At 39.1% G+C, this 19,549-nt stretch overlaps 1 protein-coding gene across 2 annotated transcripts in view; it reads left to right on the forward strand.

The window, feature by feature from the left end:
• Positions 1 to 19,549, forward strand: part of MLLT3 (MLLT3 super elongation complex subunit) — a 224,070-nt gene that overhangs the window by 143,579 nt on the left and 60,942 nt on the right. The window contains exons 5-6 of one of the 2 annotated variants that reach the window (XM_065406709.1): positions 2,223 to 2,251; positions 3,936 to 3,957. In XM_065406709.1, coding sequence (XP_065262781.1) covers positions 2,223 to 2,251; positions 3,936 to 3,957 — 51 coding nt within the window. Of the gene's footprint in view, positions 1 to 2,222; positions 2,252 to 3,867; positions 3,988 to 19,549 lie in introns of both variants that reach the window. The other variant, XM_065406708.1, reaches the window with a different exon arrangement.

A 19,549-nucleotide genomic window follows, 5' to 3' on the forward strand; every position in this document is an offset into this window, starting at 1 on the left:
AGGATCTGCAGGAGCAGGTTTTAACAAATCCTTGCATGAATATTCACTATCTCCAGTGGAGTTCAGTCCATCTCTTTCTCTAAAGATGCTGTCCCAGATCAAGTAGCATTTCTCGCAGAACAAGGAATTTGCAATGAAAAAGTCAACATGAAACTCTGTCCTTGTTTTTTCTTAAGTAGAGTACAGTAATGATGATGTGGCAGGATTGATTGGCAGGGAGCAGTGGCAACCAGTTGGTCTTGCCTTATATACATAAGCAATGTGCCTCATCAACCTGACTAGATCAAATCCCAGAAGACAAAAAAACAGTTTCCATTGAAGAAAACTCCTCTTGTATTTGAATGAAGACTCTGACGTAGACCTCTTTCTGACCCAAAGCCAATAGTTGTAACAACGGTAAGTATAAGCATACCTCCCAGAGACCTCTCGTTCTAGACAGAGAACAGTTAGCTGGGTGCAAAGTTTGGCTCACTTTTCCCTTCATTCTGTGGGTAAAGAAGGTTCATTTGATTCCATTCCACTGTTTATTTTCTGTCAAAAATACAATTTTTAACGGGAAGATTAGAAGTGGTATCTCATCTGTTTCTTAAGTCAGTAGCAAGAAGTTAATTTGGAGGACTTTGAATGATAGGTAACAGTTAAATTGGATTTTTGCCTCTGAAAACCCCAGTCTTCCTCGAACAAACCACCTGTTTCAATATGACATTACAAACAACTGCCTTGTGAGTTTTGCAGGAAAACACAGGAAAAATATTTTTAGTTCATGTTAAGACAATAATATAATACAGCCCTGTCTGCCATCTGTACAAAAAATGAATGTTTGTACAGTTTGCAATTGTGTAATTAATACTCTTGACTCTTTGGAAAGGGACTCCAAATCCATCAGTTCCTCCTTTAACTACAGTATACAGGCAGCCTTTGGAGAGCAGCCATCATAACTTACAAAAACAGTCCAATTTATAACGTTTTGGGAGAATTATTACAAATATGTGTGGTTATTAATGATGTGGTTTGAGGTTTTAGATCAAGAGGTTGCAAGGAGTAGGTTGCTGTTAATCAGTGCAGCAAATAACTCTCTTGGAAACAGATGTTTTTCTTTTTGTCTATGCTGTCTCAGAACTAATTTTAGAAGTACAAGTTGCTCCTATTGCAGAAATCTCTCTCCCCATGCCCATGGATAGACAGCTGGTCTTCTAATGAGTAGAAGGAAGAAATAAAAATGAGCATCTTGGGGAGTGGTACTTTAAACAAGGGAACTGTAAGTTGTCAGAAAAGTGACATTTCTTAAAGATGTCATGATTGAAGTTCAGCGTTTGCCAATATTCATTATATACTTATCACTTAGTGCTATCTGAGATTACAATAGGTCCCTATATTTTGAACAATTAGTCTCTTAATTGCTTCTACTGCATGAAGTATATATTCTGAATCTCCTGTAAATAATCTACTGTAATGAAAAAAAATGTACTAGTTGGGGAAGCTGGAGCCTCTCAAGGACCAACGTTAGGTATAGTGTTCCTTTAGGCAAAGGATTATCTTTAATCTTTTGCTCTGCATGATTTAAGTAATTGAATTGAGTTTATTTAAACTATATGATTAGCATTTGCTTTAGTGTCCAACACATAGTTTAGAAGATCCAAGAGCTTTAATTCCCCTTTAGTTTTTAATGTATAGGAATGGTGGTTGAATGTTGGGGCACATTTTTTTTCTTGTTCGTTTTAGTTAAAATCAAGTCTATCTCAGTACTTTTGACCTTAAGTTATTTTAACTGTTGAAAATATGAGCTTATTGGTTCCAGGGTGGAGTTTTAAAAGGTTTGAGCCTTGTTCAACTTTTCTTTCATTGACTTTGGCAACGAAACAGGCATGTTTATGGTGATTTTCTGGTTGTGGAGTTGTGATCCAGGACCTTCCTATATGCAATCTTCAAAGTTTTGTTGTTTCTCCCTGCACTGAGATGCCTTCCACTGAATTCCTTCTGCTGTCAAATTCTTGGAGATTTCCTCTTAGAACTGCTCATCTTGGCTACATCTCCCCGAATCATGGGTCTTAGTGATCTCACAACAGAGGTTCATCAGAACCATCATGTCAGCATCTGGACAGCTGGCAGCACACCGGGAAGAGGATTTCTCAGACTGTGTGTGAAAGTGCTGTGAAAGCGCAGCAGAAATGTAGTAGGCATGCATGGGGTTTAAAGGCTGATTTCACCATATAAACTTGTAGGTGAGTTCCAGTGCAGAAGAGGGGAGTAGGTAGAGGGGAAGAAATACGACCCAGGTGGAATGGTGGGAAGGCACTGAAGGAGTGTCAGCACTCCTTGATTAGTCTGCACCCTCACTTCAAAGTAAGCAGATTGCCAGCCCAGATTGAGGCAAAACCCTATATCAAGCCTATATCCTCAGCTATATATGTTAGTGCAGGCTTAAAATACCCTCAAGCCTGGGTCAATGGATGTTCTGTGTGAACGTTGGGGAGCAAGGGACAACATCCATGCTACAGCCTGAGCTAACGCAGCAATGAAGACATACCCTCAATGGCTATGGGATTTCAAAGTGTTTTCCAAAGGAAGTGCTCATAAATGCAACATAGTGGTTTTCCCGACTAAGTAAAGGGCACCATGTTTTATCAGCTGAACTCTTTGAGAAGTAGCCCTTCAGCTGAACCCTAGGCCTGTCTCCTTCCTTAATTTAAGCTTCAAGGAAATGTGCTAAGTTTCAAAAGAAAGTGTTCACAGCCTAAACTTTTTCTTAACGTTATGTTTTAGCTAGCAAGACCAATGTTATAGAAGGGGACTCGGAGGATGAAAATGAAGATAAACTGATGCTAGCACAAATGACATTCCCCAGAAAGAAAGATATTTGCTTATAATGTTGTAATGTGGACTCTGATTCAAAAGAGAGAACTTGAATTAACCATGCTCTTTGCAGACCTGACCAGCTCCACTGTGTGATGTATAGTAGAGGCAAAGTGTGTGTTCCACTCATCTGTGTTCAAGACCATATTTGTAAGGTTTCAACCCCCGCCTGGGTGTGGTATTCCAACTAGCCATAGTTAAAGTTCTGACCCTTAACACCTCACTTGCATCAATTGATGTCCCATTAGTTTTGATACATAAATGCAGTTAGCTCCATAGTTGCTTCATTGCAAAAGTACCTTAAGATGCTACCATATGTTTGGTTGGTTGGTTTACCTATTTATCATACATTGCTTAGCAAATAGATTATATGTTACCCAATAACATATACCCTCCAAGATCAGGCCAGATTCAGTAGTCAGCATAGATGCATCTTGCCTGTCTGACTAGGAAGATGGATTCTCTCCCTTAAAGGATTTTAGAACCAAGGCACTTAACTCTTTCAGGTACTAAATTTAACCAGCATCAGTTGCATCATCAATACATTTTACATCACAATGCTTTATTCAATAGTCAAGACTCCTGAAAGACTGATTCACATTTATATTGCTTACTGGGATGGCAATAAGTGCAGGCCTTTCTGTCTCAAGTAGATTAAACTGATTTCTTTCAAAAGTGTTGAATGTTATAGAGGACATGGAATTGGGGGTACAAATTGGGTTTTAATCCGAACCAAGAGACGTCAGGTTTTTTTCATCAGGTTTACATGTAAAAAATACTCACTCTAATATAAACTGGGCATGTTTTTGAAGGGTTTTTTTGTGTGTGCAGATTTTTGCATATGGGCATGGAGGATGGGAATTTTTTTAAATAATCCAACACCTATTGAGGAAAACAAGATTGCTGTTTATGTTGGAGATTTTGCAGTATCTCCACTCCCAAAATGATTACTAATTCCTTACATAGTATTTTATGATATTTAACCAGTACATTAATTTCCCCCTTTCATGACAGATCATGGTAATGTCAGATGGCACATCAGTCTCTTCGGGACAGAGCCTTCATCTCCCCAACCTTCCCAGTAACTCCCTGTCTTCTTCTGAAGTGAAGAAGAAATCATCTCATGGGCCAAAGGTGAGACCTGTTTTGATATGAGAAATTGAGGTGGTGAAGCAAATCTGGAAAGCAATTTCTAAAATTTATTCCTTGGTGTTTCACAATAATCTAGCAGATGCAATGTTACAGGCACTTCACTGAAGTGAATTTACTGACTTGCTACTTTAAAAGTAGTGCAGAACTCAGATGGTTGTGAGAACAACCAACAGTTAAAGTATTTACATTGTATATTTCACTTAAAAGATAACAGTATTGCTTTTTTCTCTTCCCAATATTTGAAAGAACTCTATCTCATTACTCTTGCAAAATATACCACAGAACATTTACTAGTATACTTTCAAGTACTGAAACAAATAATTAAATTTAACAATTTAAATAATTAAAATAAATTTACATGCATCAAAATAAATGGGCAAAGCGCATCTTGTGATGTGGTGACCTTGGGTTTTTTAATTATATTTATTCTTTTACTTGCTGTTTCACAATTGGAGATCTGTCATCAGTCTCCAGGTCATCAATGTGAATAAATGAAGCTAATAAATAGTAAAAGTAATACCTTGCCTCCTGTACTAGAAGCATGATTATTTCAATGAGCCATGTGAAATATGTAAATTAACATGTTCAAAGTAGCAGAGAATTTCTTCAGATCACTTAAGTAAATTGGGAATAAACTGCATTTTAGGATTTTTTCAAACAAACAAAAAACACCCACCTGCTTCATGCAATCAATGTATAAGTATCCTCTCTATCCTGATTGCTTTTCTTTGTTCAGTATTTTATTGTTTGGGTTTGGGTTCCCTTTGTTGCTTGATACCGTTTTAAAGCACACTCTTTGACCTTATTGGCACCCGATTTTGTATGCCATGAGAGTACTATTATTGCTTATCATTTACATACAATGTAAATGTGCACAGCACTGTTCCCTAGGTAAAATGCCATCACCAATACCTGTGTATCAATAAGGCACTGAACCCATGTGTTCCTGACACAAAGAGATGACATTGCTAAATGCACATGTTGGTAACATACAAAATAGATCATAATTAAAAAGGAAACACAGAAGCAAGTGGTCTATCTATTGTGCTTATATGGCCGCCATTACCATAGTATTTGAGCACCTCACTATCTTTAATGTAATTACCCTACAACACCCCTATAAGGTAGGGAAGTGCTATTCTCTCCATTTACATTTTAAATCTCTGTGGCTCAGAGATTTAACTTGCTCAAGGTCATACAGGAAGTCAGTGCCAAAATAGAGAATTGAATCCGGTCTTCCCAAATCCTAGGTTAGAGTCCTAACTACTGGACTGTCCTTCCTCTTTTTCTGTATCTGTGTAACCCACACACCTCCTTGGGTGTGGTGTTCTGTCCCATTTAATAGCACCAAGACCACTTAAAAAAAAAAAGAGAGAAAATGAGTCTGCTCTACAGGCTTAGCTAACAGCCAGTTGGCTTTTAGCTCATGTGGTAGAGGCTCATGCCCTAAGCTCCAGAGGTCCCCGGTTCGATCCCGCCCGCCAACGACTGGGGTCTGTCAGCGTTACATCTGCATCTTCAGTGTACAGTTTGCTTTTTAATAATACGTTAAAAGGAAGGGTAGGAAGGCACTTGACAAATGGTAATTGTGAGGTTGTTCTAAGAGTAAGTAATGGAATTAAAGAAAGCCCAGTGTCTTACTACAGAAAATAATTGATTTGACTGGCAAATATATTCAGGGATTTGATTCCTCCCAAAGACGTTAAGTCAATATTTTTTAAGGTATCTTCCAATCTATTATGACCATACTATGAAGAGGCCCTTTCTTGTTTTGAACCTCAACAATTTCTTACATAAGTTTCAGTCCACAGTACACAAATATTGATGCTTTCCCTTTTAAAACAACTTTACATGTGGTGATTGTTCAGAAGTGCATTGGCATGGGCGGTGCATCTGTACAATTGTCTCTTCATGTATGCTGCCTTGTATATTATAGTGTATTGATCTTTGCTATCCTGCTGTAAATGTATCTAGCCATTTTGGTAGATATGGAGCAGGAGATTGGGTCTTGGCAATAGAAAAGGCCCATGTTCACTGAGTTGTTGCTTCAGGAGCTCTACCTTGCTTATTGCCCCTGCTGATATAATTACCAGCAGTGAGTTTCTAACCACATGGCAGTGGAATGGTTTGATACAAGATCAGCTATAGAGTCATACAGCAGTGGAGGTTTGCATTCCATATCTGTGAAACGGTTGTAAAAGAATGACTGAGTTATCTGATTACTTAATAAGGGCATGCAACAGCAATAGTGTCTGATTTAAACCATTGTTTTAATTTTAGCCATAAGTACCCAGCTATTCTTTTTCTCCTGTGTCAGCGATCCAGAGAGATAAAATATCAATAAATTATCACTATAAACCCTCACTAAGGAGTGTGGCATGCCAGAGCTATGGGGATAGTCCTCTAATTAATCACTTTCTTCTTTGTTCAGTTTTAACTGATGTTCATTGCAATGTTTAATGGTGGAAAGAGTCATTGTATCAGTACATTGCATTACTTGCCAGTGGGAAGGATTATTCAGCCTTCTCCCCCCAGAAACAGCCTTGTCTCCTCCCAGCCTCTCATACAACATAGACAGCAGTATTACTCTATGCTCATGGCAACAGGTACAAATATCTGCAAAAATATGCTCCAAGGCGTTGCCTTATTTAGGCTTATCACTTGTGTTTGGAGGAATGGATTTGTAGCCCGATTTATTATTAAAATCTTGGGTATTCTTCTATGGTAACATTCTGTAAATTGAAATCCACTTCTTTTTGGAAATTTTTAAGCCCTAACTTGTTGAGGAGTAGTATTTACTTAGGGCAAGACCCACTACTGGTATAAATTAGAGTAACTTCATCAACTTCAGTGTCGCGTCCTTATTGGTGTGAACAGACTGTACAAGTGAGCAAACGTAACTTTTTACAGCACTCTCTAAAAAGTTGCAGTTAAATATTACTGAATGGCTTTTTTAGTCTATATTTCATGGGTAGTGTTTTCAGGTTTCAGTTTAGATTTACAGATATAGGGTACTATTGAAATTGACAATGGGTCTTAACTGTAAATATTTAAACCAAGAAGTCCAAGAATGTTAGCTTCCCACTCAGCAACTTCAGACTGTTATACAGCACTCCTAGTTAGGTTTATTCAAGGAAGAATTGCACAGCTCACAGGCAGTACCCTCTGAGTGCAAAGAAGAAAAATGAATATTGTTGGCTTTATGTTCACTTGCCCAAAATCAGAAGGGACTAATTGGTAATACAAACCCATCACACCTTGCTTACTCTAACATCATCTTCTGAAATCACTTGAATAACGAAGATGCCTTAGGTCAAGATGGTAGTGCCTTGGCAGAGCTGTGTAGGGAAGCTTGTGCAGCTCCTGCCATGTTGTGTGTGGCCCTGGCTATTTAGTCCTGGCTTCACTGATATCGTCATATCAGTGCTTTAAATGGAGACGGTCAACTTGAAATCTGGTTTATTTTTCGCATGCAAAAGTCCCTTAGTTCTCTTGCAGATTTTTGTGGTTTTATGATCACATCTTCACATTTTTAAAAATGTTTTTCCTCCAACATCTTTCAGATATAATAATATTAAGTGTCAAAAATCTCACTTCTGTCAAGTTTAAGTTGACTGTCCTTTCAGTAAAGTGCCCATCACTGTAGTAATTCCAGGGTACAAAGTGTAAAGCCTCTGTAAATGTAGTATAGTGCCTGAAAGGATGTTGGTGGACTGAGAATGTTTGTTGGGCTATAGGTTCATGAAATGCAGTCCAACAAGTGTTGCTGTATTTCATGGTAACTAGACAATGCGTGTCACAGATGCATAGAGAGATCATCTTTCCATGGCTTCTCTGAGTAACATTGTGGTATAGGTAGGAGGGGATTTCATAAGCGTTCAAGATAAGGGGGTAAATTCTTGAAATCATAAGACTAGCAAGAACATTTTAAAAGGAGAGGGAACCAAAATGCAGGGAAGGGCGAGAAGTGCTATTGGACAACTGTTACTGTCCAGTTGAAAGAATCTCTGCCCCAAATACTATACAGTCCAAAAATAATTCTAAAATTTCTCATCCAGTAAACTGGCAATGTAGATCGTTGTTTTGGCAGATATTTGTAACTTATTTAACATTTATTTTATCAGGTCCCTTATTGGTTTTTTTATTTTTTTACAGTTGTTGGTGTATAGAAACCTGTTGTTCTAACAAGTATTAGTGTTTTATGAGGTCTTCATTAAAAAGGATGTTTTCTGCCCTTGTTTTTTGGTTGATATATCAACAATACTTTTTAACAGGTGTTTAAATTGATTGTTGAAATCTTCAGTGGAAAATGACTATATAAGTTCTCTCTAGTAGTATTAAAGGGAAACTCAAGTATTTTCTTGAAAAATGAGAGAATAATCTTTCTAATGAAAGAGATTTTAATCAAATAAATACTCCCGTGTGTTTACAATAAACATTTCAGTGGGGCCACTGGACGATCGAGATGCTAAAGGAGCACGTAAGGACGATAAGGACATTGCAGAGAAACTAAATGAATTCTTTGCATCGGTCTTCACAATTGAGGATGTGAGGGAGATTCCCAAACCTGACCCATTCTTTTTAGGTGACAAATCTGAGGAACTGTCCCAGATTAAGGTGTCATTACAGGACGTTTTTGAACAAACTGATAAACTAAACAGTAATAAGACACCAGAACTAGATGGTATACATCCAAGAGGTCTGAAGGAATTCAAATATGAAATTGCAGGACTACTAACTGTAGTCTGTAACCTATCATTTAAATTAGCTTCTGTACCAAATGACTGGAGATAGCTAATGTGACGCCAATTTTTAAAAAGGGCTCCAGAGGTGACCCTGGCAATTACAGGCCGGTAAGCCTGACTTCAGTATTGGGCTAACTGGTTGAAACTATAGTAAAGAACAAAATTGTCAGACACATAGATGAACATAATTTGTTGGGGAATAGTCAACATGGTTTTTGTAAAGGGAAATCATGCCTCAGTAATCTACTAGAATTCTTTGAGGGGGTCAACAAGCATGTGGACAAGGGGGATCCAGTGAATATAGGGGTCTGGACTGGGCCCAGTCCTATTCAACATATTCATAAGTGATCTGGAAAAAGGGGTAAACCGTGAGGTGGCAAAATTCGCAGATGATACAAAACTACTCAAGATAGCTAAGTCCCAGGCAGACTGCAAAGAGCTACGAAAGGATCTCTCAGAACTGGGTGCCTGGGCAACAAAATGGCAGATGAAATTCAATGTTGATAAATGCAAAGTAATGCATATTGGAAAACATAATCCCAACTATACATATAAAATGATGGGGTCTAAATTAGCTGTTACCACTCAAGAGATCTTGGCGTCATTGTGGATAGTTCTCTGAAAACATCCACTTAATGTGCAGCGGCAGTCAAAAAAGCGAACAAAATGTTGGCAATCATTAAGAAAGGGATAGATAATAAGACAGAAAATATCATATTACCTCTATATAAATCCATGGTACTCCCACATCATGACTACTGCATGCAGATGTGGTTGCCCCGTCTCAAAAAAGATATATTGGAATTGGAAAAGGTTCAGAAAAGGGCAACAAAAGTGATTTGAAGTATGGAATGGCTGCCATGTGAGGAGAGATTAATAAAACTGGGACTTTTCAGCTTGGAAAAAAGATGACTGGTATGGAGAAAGTAAAGAAGAAAGTGTTATTTACTCCTTCTAGTAACACAAGAACTAGGGCTCACCAAATGAAATTAATAGGCAGCAGGTTTAAAACAAACAAAAGGAAGTATTTTTTCACACAACACACAGTCAACCTCTGGAACTCCTTGCCAGAAGTTGTTGTCAAGGCTAAGACTATAACAGGGTTCAAAAAAGAACTAGATAAATTCATGGAGGATAGGTCCATCAATGGCTATTAGCCAGGATGGGCAGGGATGGTGTCCCTAGCTGCTGTTTGTGTGCCAGAAGCTGGGTATGGGCGACGGGATGGATCACTTGATGATTACCTGTTCAGTTCATTCCCTCTGGGGCATCTGGCATTGGCCATTGTTGGAAGACAGGATACTGGGCTAGATGGACCTTTGGTCTGACCCAGTATGACCATCCTTATGTTCCTTATGAAATATGGATTCAACAACATGGGTGTCTGTATCTCCTACCTTACATAATTTAATGTGACAAACATTATATAGTCAAATGTTCTGATTTGGAAGCTGAGATTGACTCGTAGGAATATGGAGGGGTTTGGGTAAAGAAATAAGTTTCTTGTCTTTAGCATTCTTTAATGTGTACATTTTCAAGGACTCTGGATGCTTTAGAAATATATAAATATCCCACATGACCTGTTAAATCAGGGCTTGTAATAATTATATTACTTAAGTGTGTTGTACTGATTTTTTCATTTCATTTTTTTAAATATGCAAAATATATGAGAGTGTCTAGTACTATACAACCACATTTTAATCTATTTTATAATTATCTGATGTGGAGGGTCCTTTGGAATCAGTCTATCAGTCACCGAGTAATGCCATTTACTTTCTAAAAACAGTAGCCATTAAATTCGTTGCCTACAGAAAAACAGTGTCTTGTGCTCCCCCTGCTGGCTTTTTGGCCACAGTGAGCTAACACCACTCCAAAATGTTTTTCTATTTTTCTGCCATTGTTGTCTATAATGCAATCTGCCAGATGGATCAGACCTCGTTGAAATCTTTAGGAGAGAGAGAGGATAGTAAGGTCTGTGAAATGAACAATCAGTAGGGGAAAACACTTTTTAGGGGAAAAAACTACAAACAGTAGTGAATAAAACATGGCAGGCGACACTAAAATATTAAGTATCCCTCCTAAGAAAGAATTGTTTCCCCTCTTTTCTTCTGCTGTATGATGTGTTAGCACATTCTCTCTGCTGTACACCAAAGCCTTTCCAAATTGATCGATACTGCTAAGCAAGATTCAAAAACGGAATATTTACATTAAAAGCTCAGTATTATAAAATGGCAGATGTCATTTTTAACCTGAATTTCTGAAACTAAGCAACTCATGCACCTGACATCCTTTGCCCCTCACGACCCTAAGATCAGGAGGCAAATTTGTGAGGCTAACTCCCTGTTCTTACCTTAATGTTTCCAGATTATTTGGGGACAGCTATGAAATTTGAAGTAATGACTTTATTACACCTAGAAATAAAATGTGTGTTTTATGACCACTTGTCTTAAATTTCTAGACAAAACATAGAATACACTAGTTTAGGTTGGTAGTGCCAATATAGCCAATTTAATGACTACATTAAGTGTAATGAATCAAGATCGCTTCAATTGCTAACTAACTTCATCATGTCTATCTGCTACTTGAGTTCTTTGAAACTATTTTCATAGGAAGGCACTTGCCCTATGGCATCTATTTAACCAAACTGGGAGATTACATTTTGCAACATGAAGTCATTGATGTGCCTTTGCATGGGAACCGACAGTTGTTTTAGATCCTCCATTTTCCCCATCTCTTTGCCTTATAATCCCAGTAGTGATTAAGTCTCTAGGCACTTTCTCTTTTATTGGCTGCCACAGTCTGTATGTTATGAAAAGTACTTCCTGACTGCATCATGCTCTCCCAAATATTTCTTTTACAGGTCTGTTACTCCTGCTATATCAAGGGGATTATGTTTCTTGAAGAAATGTGTGTACCTTTATTTAATTTACTTGGGTATTTTAACAAGCATGTAATCTCTATATTAATAATCCTTTTGATGTTTGTCATACAAGATACCAAAGAAAGTATAAAATGAGTCACTTGGGTTGTTTCAACTAGATATTTGATGGGTAGGCAAAGGTAAGCAGTGGTATGTAAATACGTTATCGGCCAATAATCCACAATCTAAATGTTACAATCATCACTTGAAAGAAAGGTTTACTTGATGTGCCACTTTCAGCAACAGAATCTGTCACTCACTTTTATTGTTTGCAGTGTTTTTTAGCGTGGAGAGAAAATCAAATGCTTCAGAACACTTAGTTTTTTAAAAACCCAAGGAAATAAATTAAAAAATATATTTTTTTGCACTAAGATATATACAACACAGAGTATGGGTGAACTTTCATGTATCTCTGCCAGTATGCCCAGTTATTTAGTTAATTCTCATATGTTAATTGAATGTGATGAATGAAAATACTATTGTTTCCTGTGAAATTTTGTGCCTCCCATGCTGTTTTCTTCCAGCTGTTGTTGAGTCATGTAGAGTGATTGCAAAAGGGGTGGTGGTTGATAAGAATGTATCACACTTAGGTGAGAGTGAATCTGAGTTGTAGTGAGGGGCTGTCCTAGTGGTTGATGTAATTCTTTACATGCATGAATGTGGAGCCAAATTTATCCATGGTGAGCATAATGTTGATACCATGGTTTCAATAAGCACATCAATTTCCTGGTTTAGAAGATAATTTTAAACTGGGGACTTGTTTCTTTTAAAAACCCAACAAGGGCTGCTGGGCTGCGTTTCCATACTACTTAATCCCGCAACTCTCCAAGACTTATTTCACAGCTGTCAAGAAAAGACCCAGGATCAAGCCCTGTTGCTTTGCAGTGTAGATGCAGCCTCACAGGACGCGTGCTCTGGCGGTCCGCCAAAAGTAATCCACAATCCCACAGGCTTTCTTTGTCCTCTAGGTAGTCAAGTTTGGTGGACAGTCAAGTTTTCCCACACTGCACCACCAACAAAGAGCTCAAGCAGCCACCACATTTTGGGAGAGTGCTAGGAAGTCTAGATTATAGTTGGTTGGACTCAGGCCTTGTCTACACTATGGGGGGAGATCGATCCAAGTTATGCAACTTCAGCTACATGAATAATGTAGCTGAAGTCGACGTACTTAGATCTACTTACCGCGGGGTCCACACTACGCTATGTCGATAGGAGCCGCTCTCCCATCGATTCCCCTTGCATGTCTCATTCAGGTCGAGTACAGGAGTTGACAGGAGAGTGATCTGTGGTTGATTTAGCGGGTCTTCAGTAGACCCGCTAAATGGACTGTCGATGCATCATCGATCACCACGCGTCGATCCCCCGGTAAGTGTAGACAAGCCCTTAGACCCACATAATGCAGGATGCTGGAACTCAGGTTGGGATCTAGGGTTCAACAATTCCTAAACTTCAGTTACAAATGTGTGTAGATGCTCAAGCCTTAGGTTAATAAACACAGGGTCTCGTAACTTGAGTTCTACTGATCCTGGGCTGACATTGAGGTGTAGGAATTACCCTATAGCTCAGTTATTAGGGCACTCACCTGAGATGTGGGAGATTCAGATTCAAGTCCCTGCTCTCTCTGATTCAGACCAGAAAAAAGACAAATTTTGAAACCTTTTTCATGAAATGGAATTCTTGTTTTCCAGACACCCCTACTGAGGACATCACCCTGGCCTTTGGTTGGCCAAGACATGAAAGAACACAACTAAGAATCAGACTTTGGCCTTCCATATGGAATATAAAAACAGCACTAATCACTAGATCTTGCCTTTGGGTTTTGTTTTACATAGAACTTAAGCTTTACCCGCACACACACTTCAAAACTCCAGGAAAATGGTCTTGACTAAAATCAGGAATGATTAATGTTTTTGGTTTTGTTTTAATTAGTGGCATGGCAAGTGGGGAAGTGCCTTACCTTCAAACATTCAAATGTCATCAGAATTGTTAAGGGGAGTAATAGATTTTATTTACTGCTTAGTGTTTAAAGGCACTTATCTTTCATTAGTATGCCACAAGTACATGCCTTCAAGTAGATAAAAGGTTGTGACAAGGAGGAGGGAGAAAAATTGTTCTTCTTAACCTCTGAGGATCGGACAAGAAGCAATGAACTTAAATTGCGGCAAGGGAGGTTTAGGTTGGACATTAGGAAAAACTTCCTAACTGTCAGGGTGGCTAAGCACTGGAATAAATTGCCTAGGGAGGTTGTGGACTCTCCATGATTGGAAATTTTTAAGAGCAGGTTAGACAAACACCTGTCAGGGATGGTCTAGATAATACTTAGTCCTGCCACGAGTGCAGGGGACTGGACTAGATGACCTCTCAAGGCCCCTTCCAGTTCTATGATTAGTAGAGTGCATAATAATTTGATAGTTGAATCAGGAAGTTTCAAAATCTGTCTAATATATTTAAAATACTAGTGTGGTTTAGACCCACAGTGAGAATGCATTCATAGAGAACCGTCTTCTCAGCTAGACTACTGAATTTCCTATCTCAGCCACATTTCATTTATGGTTGGTAGAGCTGGGCAGAGGCCAAATGTTCCATTGTGTAGGAAATTGATTAGATTTTGAGGAATTGGCATTTTCCAGTGGAAAAATATTCCATCAGAAATTTTTTGACCAGCTCTAATGTTTGGACTCCTTACTGCTGGCTCTGAAGGCCTGGCAATACCAGTTTTCTTTTGTTTTTAAATATATACCCATGAAAAATGTCTGTCTTGTGTCTGTCTTGTGGGTCAGTCTCTTATTGTTCCCCATCCCCAAGTTTCTTCTTAGGCTTTTGGAGATTTTTTTCTGGTGTTATGGTGGCTGCTGTGTTTAGGCATGTACTATTACTGTATTTTTGACATATTGTTTGAAGAAAGCTCTGGATAGGTTTTTTTTTAAATGTCACAAAACTAAATAAAATATTTTAAGTAACAAAAATGCAAACATTACAAACAAAACAATTAACTGTTCCTCTTCCCCTTACATCTATGGGGAGGAAAAGAGAGGTTGCTATTTCCTAGTTCTAATATTTGTAAGACATTACAGCTTGTCTACGCAGCCTCAGGTTCAAACTATGAGGGAATGAATAGCAGTGCGCACCAAAATGCTACATTGTAACTCCCCCGTGTGGATGCTGCAGGCACAAATTAAAAAATAACCTAGTTTGCGTTAACGTGTTCATTTTCAAACAGGACTACATTAATGTGAACTAGGAATCTAAGTTCACACCTGCAGCATCCACATGGGGGAGTTAGAGTGCAGCATTTTGGTGCACACTTCTGTTCACACCCCATAGTCCAAACTGTGGGGCAGTGTAGACATAGTCTCAGCTCCTACACTGATAGGCACAGCCTAAACATCTAGATTACACAAGTCCTGAAGAGTTTTCTGTCAGTGTCTTGCTAATTAGATAACAAGTATAGCTGCACAGCAGAATACAGGTACCTTGCTCTAACATCCCATCTAACTGACACACGTTCTATTTGAAAGGCCAACTCTGTTTTCAGAGCAGTTCTACAAACTATATTTTTAAAATTAGTCAACCTCAATATAGGTTGTGGGTTACTGTGACCCTAGTTTGCTCATTGCATTTCTCATGTTCTGCCGCTGTCACATTCTGAATTGTGGTTACTCCAACAGCAGTTCACAAAAGTTAAATGTTTCCCTCTTCCTCATTGTAAACATGTGGCAGTGTAAGGCAGCCAAATAAACCACAGCTACAGATAGGCAGGAGGGTTACCACCCCCACTCCCGGGAAACCTCCCCCTCAAAAAACCAGATGCTTATCAGTACAGAAGGGTGAATGAACATCAACTGACAAAAAACAAGATAGTTAAATGCATAATTTTTATATATGTGATATAAAGATCAGGGAATTGTAGATGTATCAGTTCCATGTTTAATTGCACTTCTGTCCCCTCAAGAGCACTCTATGGGGCAGGAACTCGTGTTCCTCTCCCTCCAGAATAGTGTTTTAGGGTTGTGTTTATTCCAGCAGGTCTGATCTTACTTTAGTGCCTGCTATTCTGATGTCTCTCAAGGGCTTTGACAGTGTTACCAGTGACCAGTCAGCTTTCATGAAGCACAGTTCATTTATTTAGGACAAAAGCATTACAGAGAAAACATACAAAAAAACAATAAATGGTCTTCATTCATGTTAAACTTACCAGGCGTTGCCCATCTTCCATATGGAGACCATGGTAGCTTTCAAAAATCTTTCAAACTCTTATAGCAGGGTTTTGTCCTCTTGGTTAAAGTCTCATGTCAGTTTGTGGATCAAGTGAGGGTCACAGAATCAGTTCAGGCTGACACTTTATACAGTTAGGGGTCTTTCTTCCCCCAGTCCTTCTGAAACAGATAAAACCAGTCAATGGTTCAAAGGGCTGGGTAGCTGTATAACCAGCACAGTGACTTTGCATTAATAAACTCTGAGGGATTCCTGGTTCCCCAAAACCACCCAGTGAGCCAGGAAGACAAAGACCTAGAGCGTTTATCGATACAAAAGTCTTTGAATATTCCATGTACCCCACAGCATCTGACATATCCAGATGTAATAGTCTTTGAAGTTTCCATGCTTCCAGAGTCTTAGATCTATTGTTTCTTCCCATTAGAAGAGAGAGACGTTAACTCCTTCACCCTGGTGAATAACAATACAATGTGAGGGGGAGAAACTGAGTGTTTCATTCTTTCATTTAAACCCCCCCAGAAATTTCCCAGTTCTCCACAGCAGGTACTTCATTGGCTTGGCAACTTGAATGGGGCTTGAGTGAATGCTAATTCAACCAAATTAAGGCCAAAGCCTGAGCTCTCCCTTTAACTTTGTGGTAGTTCCCATTCTCAGCAACAAAATTTTCTTTACAACACTTATACTGTTCTAACTGGCAAATATGCACCAGTCTCTACACATAGCTCTTATTTAGCAAGCTCTCCTTGACTTCCAAAATTTCAAGAAGATTTTAATGATCTCTTTTAAATATTTTGTTTACTGAGATATCAATGGCTACATTGGTCTCCACTCCTGAGTCAAACCAAACCAATATTACAAACCACACTGTCTTTCACCCAGGCAAGTGGACTTAGTGATAAATGGTCGCTTAGACCAAAAGTCACACATACTGAGGTTGCTTCCAGTCCTAACAGACCAGTCACTTACCCCAACTCAATTTGTATCTGAGATCACACACCAAAGAGAACACCTGTTGCCATTTCCTATAATGAACTAATTAAAGTTTATTTACTAGGGGAAATAAATTATTTACAGGTTAAAGCAAGCATATACACACAAGTGAGTTATCTATGATTCCCAAAGGTGATAGAGATGTGGTAATCTGTCAATTCAAGAGGTCTTTCAGGGCAGACCCAGGCTCTGCCTCAGTTGAGACTTTCTAGCCCTGTGAGAGTTCAGACAGCAAAGAGATGAAAAATCTTCATGTCAACTATTTTTATTTCCACCTTCCAGCATTAAAACCGATGGGACGAGGCCCTCTGCACATACTTCTCTATGGATGGATGAGGCAATGAACAAAGCTGATTTAATTTCTGATAGTCCTCCTGGATGGACGGGCAGGGACGATTCCCATAGCTGGGTTCACAAGTTCAGAACAAATGTTTTCAAAGCTACAAACCAAAATGTACATATTTCTTAATAGCATGGAGTACAGACATTACAAATGAGATGAATGCGTGCAGCAACTTACAGGCATTTGATAGTCTAAATACATTCTTATATGACTAATACCTATTTTGAACAAAACTAACCTATATATGAGCTGGTTTGGTTTCCAGCTATGAGGTTGTCAGTTTTGAGCTAACACCTACGGCCTTGGCCAAAGCTAGCACTTGGTTTCCCAGCATCACAATTAGCATTACAAATATATTTTTATAGCAATAAGCTTAAATATCTGACAGTCATAATTGGGAGCAAGCTCCCCACACAGGTTAAACACAGAAATTTAGTTGGCATAATTCAACTAAGGTAACCACGCATTACAAATTTTGCCATAGATTGATCTATGAAATTCACTATTGCTGGATATTGTTGAAGTAACTTGCTTAGGAAGATTGAAAGAAGGATTAGATGCTTAGTAAGAACAGTGCTGGCAGTTAGTCGTGTGGAAAAAAATTAGGATGATCAACTCTCATGCTATAGGGTGAAAACTTCTTGAGACAGGTGGCAGTTAGAGAAACCACACACACACACACACACACACACACACACACACACACACACACACACACACACACACACACACACACACACACACACACACTATAGTGTTGCACGGTGGCTAAGGTGCTTTGTTTTTTCCTCATTTACTGAAAAAATTGGTGGAGATCACTGCTTGAAACAGTATATTCAAGTAAAATATTTGGGCCATTGTGCTGTTCCAGTAATTCTTCTGTTTGTGAGCTAGATGATCCTACTGATTTAATTCACTGCTTGTCATCTGGGTTCTATTGTTGCTTTCTAAGCAGGAGAAGAAAAGAGTATTATAGTATGTTGGAATGACTGTGCATGTTGTCAGTAAATGAATCCTATTTGTGTACAAATATCTGTGTATGTACTATTTTACATCATAATTTTATAACCCCCAAGTTACAGTGTTTTGTAGATTTTGTTTGTTTATTTGTTTGTTTGCACACCCAAAACTCCCCTTGGTTCCATGAAGTTCTAAAATTCTTTTTAATTTCTATACCATTTAGACCAGGGGTCAGCAACGTTTGGCACGCGGCTCGCCAGGGTAAGCACCCTGGCGGGCCGGGCCAGGCCAGTTTATTTACCTGCTGACGCGGCAGGTTCGGCCGATCGCTGCCCCCACTGGCCGCGGTTCGCCGTCCCGGGCCAATGGGGGCGGCGAGAAGCGGCGCGGGTGAGCGATGTGCTGGCCGCGGCTTCCTGCCGCCCCCATTGGCCCAGAACAGCGAACCACGGCCAGTGGGGGCCGCGATTGGCCGAACCTGCTGCGTCAGCAGGTAAATAAACTGGCCCGGCCCGCCAGGGTGCTTACCCTGGCGAGCCGCGCACCAAACGTTGCCGACCCCTGATTTAGACTTTTATTTTTGCCACGGAGAAAGGCAGTTTGAGAACTGTATGCAGTCAATTGAATTGTATGCATTTCATCATCAAAATCTGATTAACATTTAGGAAAACTTGAATAAAAATATGTTTACTTTAAGATAATATTGTGTAATCAACCTATAGGAAAATACTTACTTTGAGCATATGTTACTCATTGGAAAATGGGTTTTGTTGTTTCAGAATTACTAGTTCAGTAAAAATAAACTTGTTTCTGGGGATAACTAATGTAAGCATTTGGTGTTAACATCTCTGGAATGAATGATTTTTCAGAGGTTCTTAGCGCTCTATCAATGTGAGCTGCTGGTGAGGTCAGCATCTTTTGAAAATCAGGCCAGAAACAATGGGGTCAGATCATATGTAATGAGAAGTCCCAGAAATAGCATTTTTAGTGGTTCAAAATGTGGTTCGCTTACTATTAGTACCACTTGAAAGATGCTGGCTCTGCCATATGTTTGGCCTTTAAGATTTTTACAGTGGCAAACTTGGGCGAAGACGCACATTACACACCATATCTGCCATTTGCTTGTTTGGTAGGACTACTTAAACATAAGAACGGCTCAAAAGCTTAATGCCATTATCAAAGGTGGAATTAAAAAAATAAGGAAATACCCAACATAAACAAAACCCGGGAAAAAGTAAACAGCAGTATGAGGAAGTGGAACCAGGTAAAGGTTTTCCTCCCCTAGCACAGTCTACTTCACAGCTTTTTTCCCCTACCATGAGTTTGAAGCGAAGAAGACTTCATTAAAATACTGGGTAGCCAGATGGGTTT

This window comes from Emys orbicularis, chromosome 6, assembly GCF_028017835.1.
Source record: "Emys orbicularis isolate rEmyOrb1 chromosome 6, rEmyOrb1.hap1, whole genome shotgun sequence".
Lineage (NCBI taxonomy): Eukaryota > Metazoa > Chordata > Testudines > Emydidae > Emys > Emys orbicularis.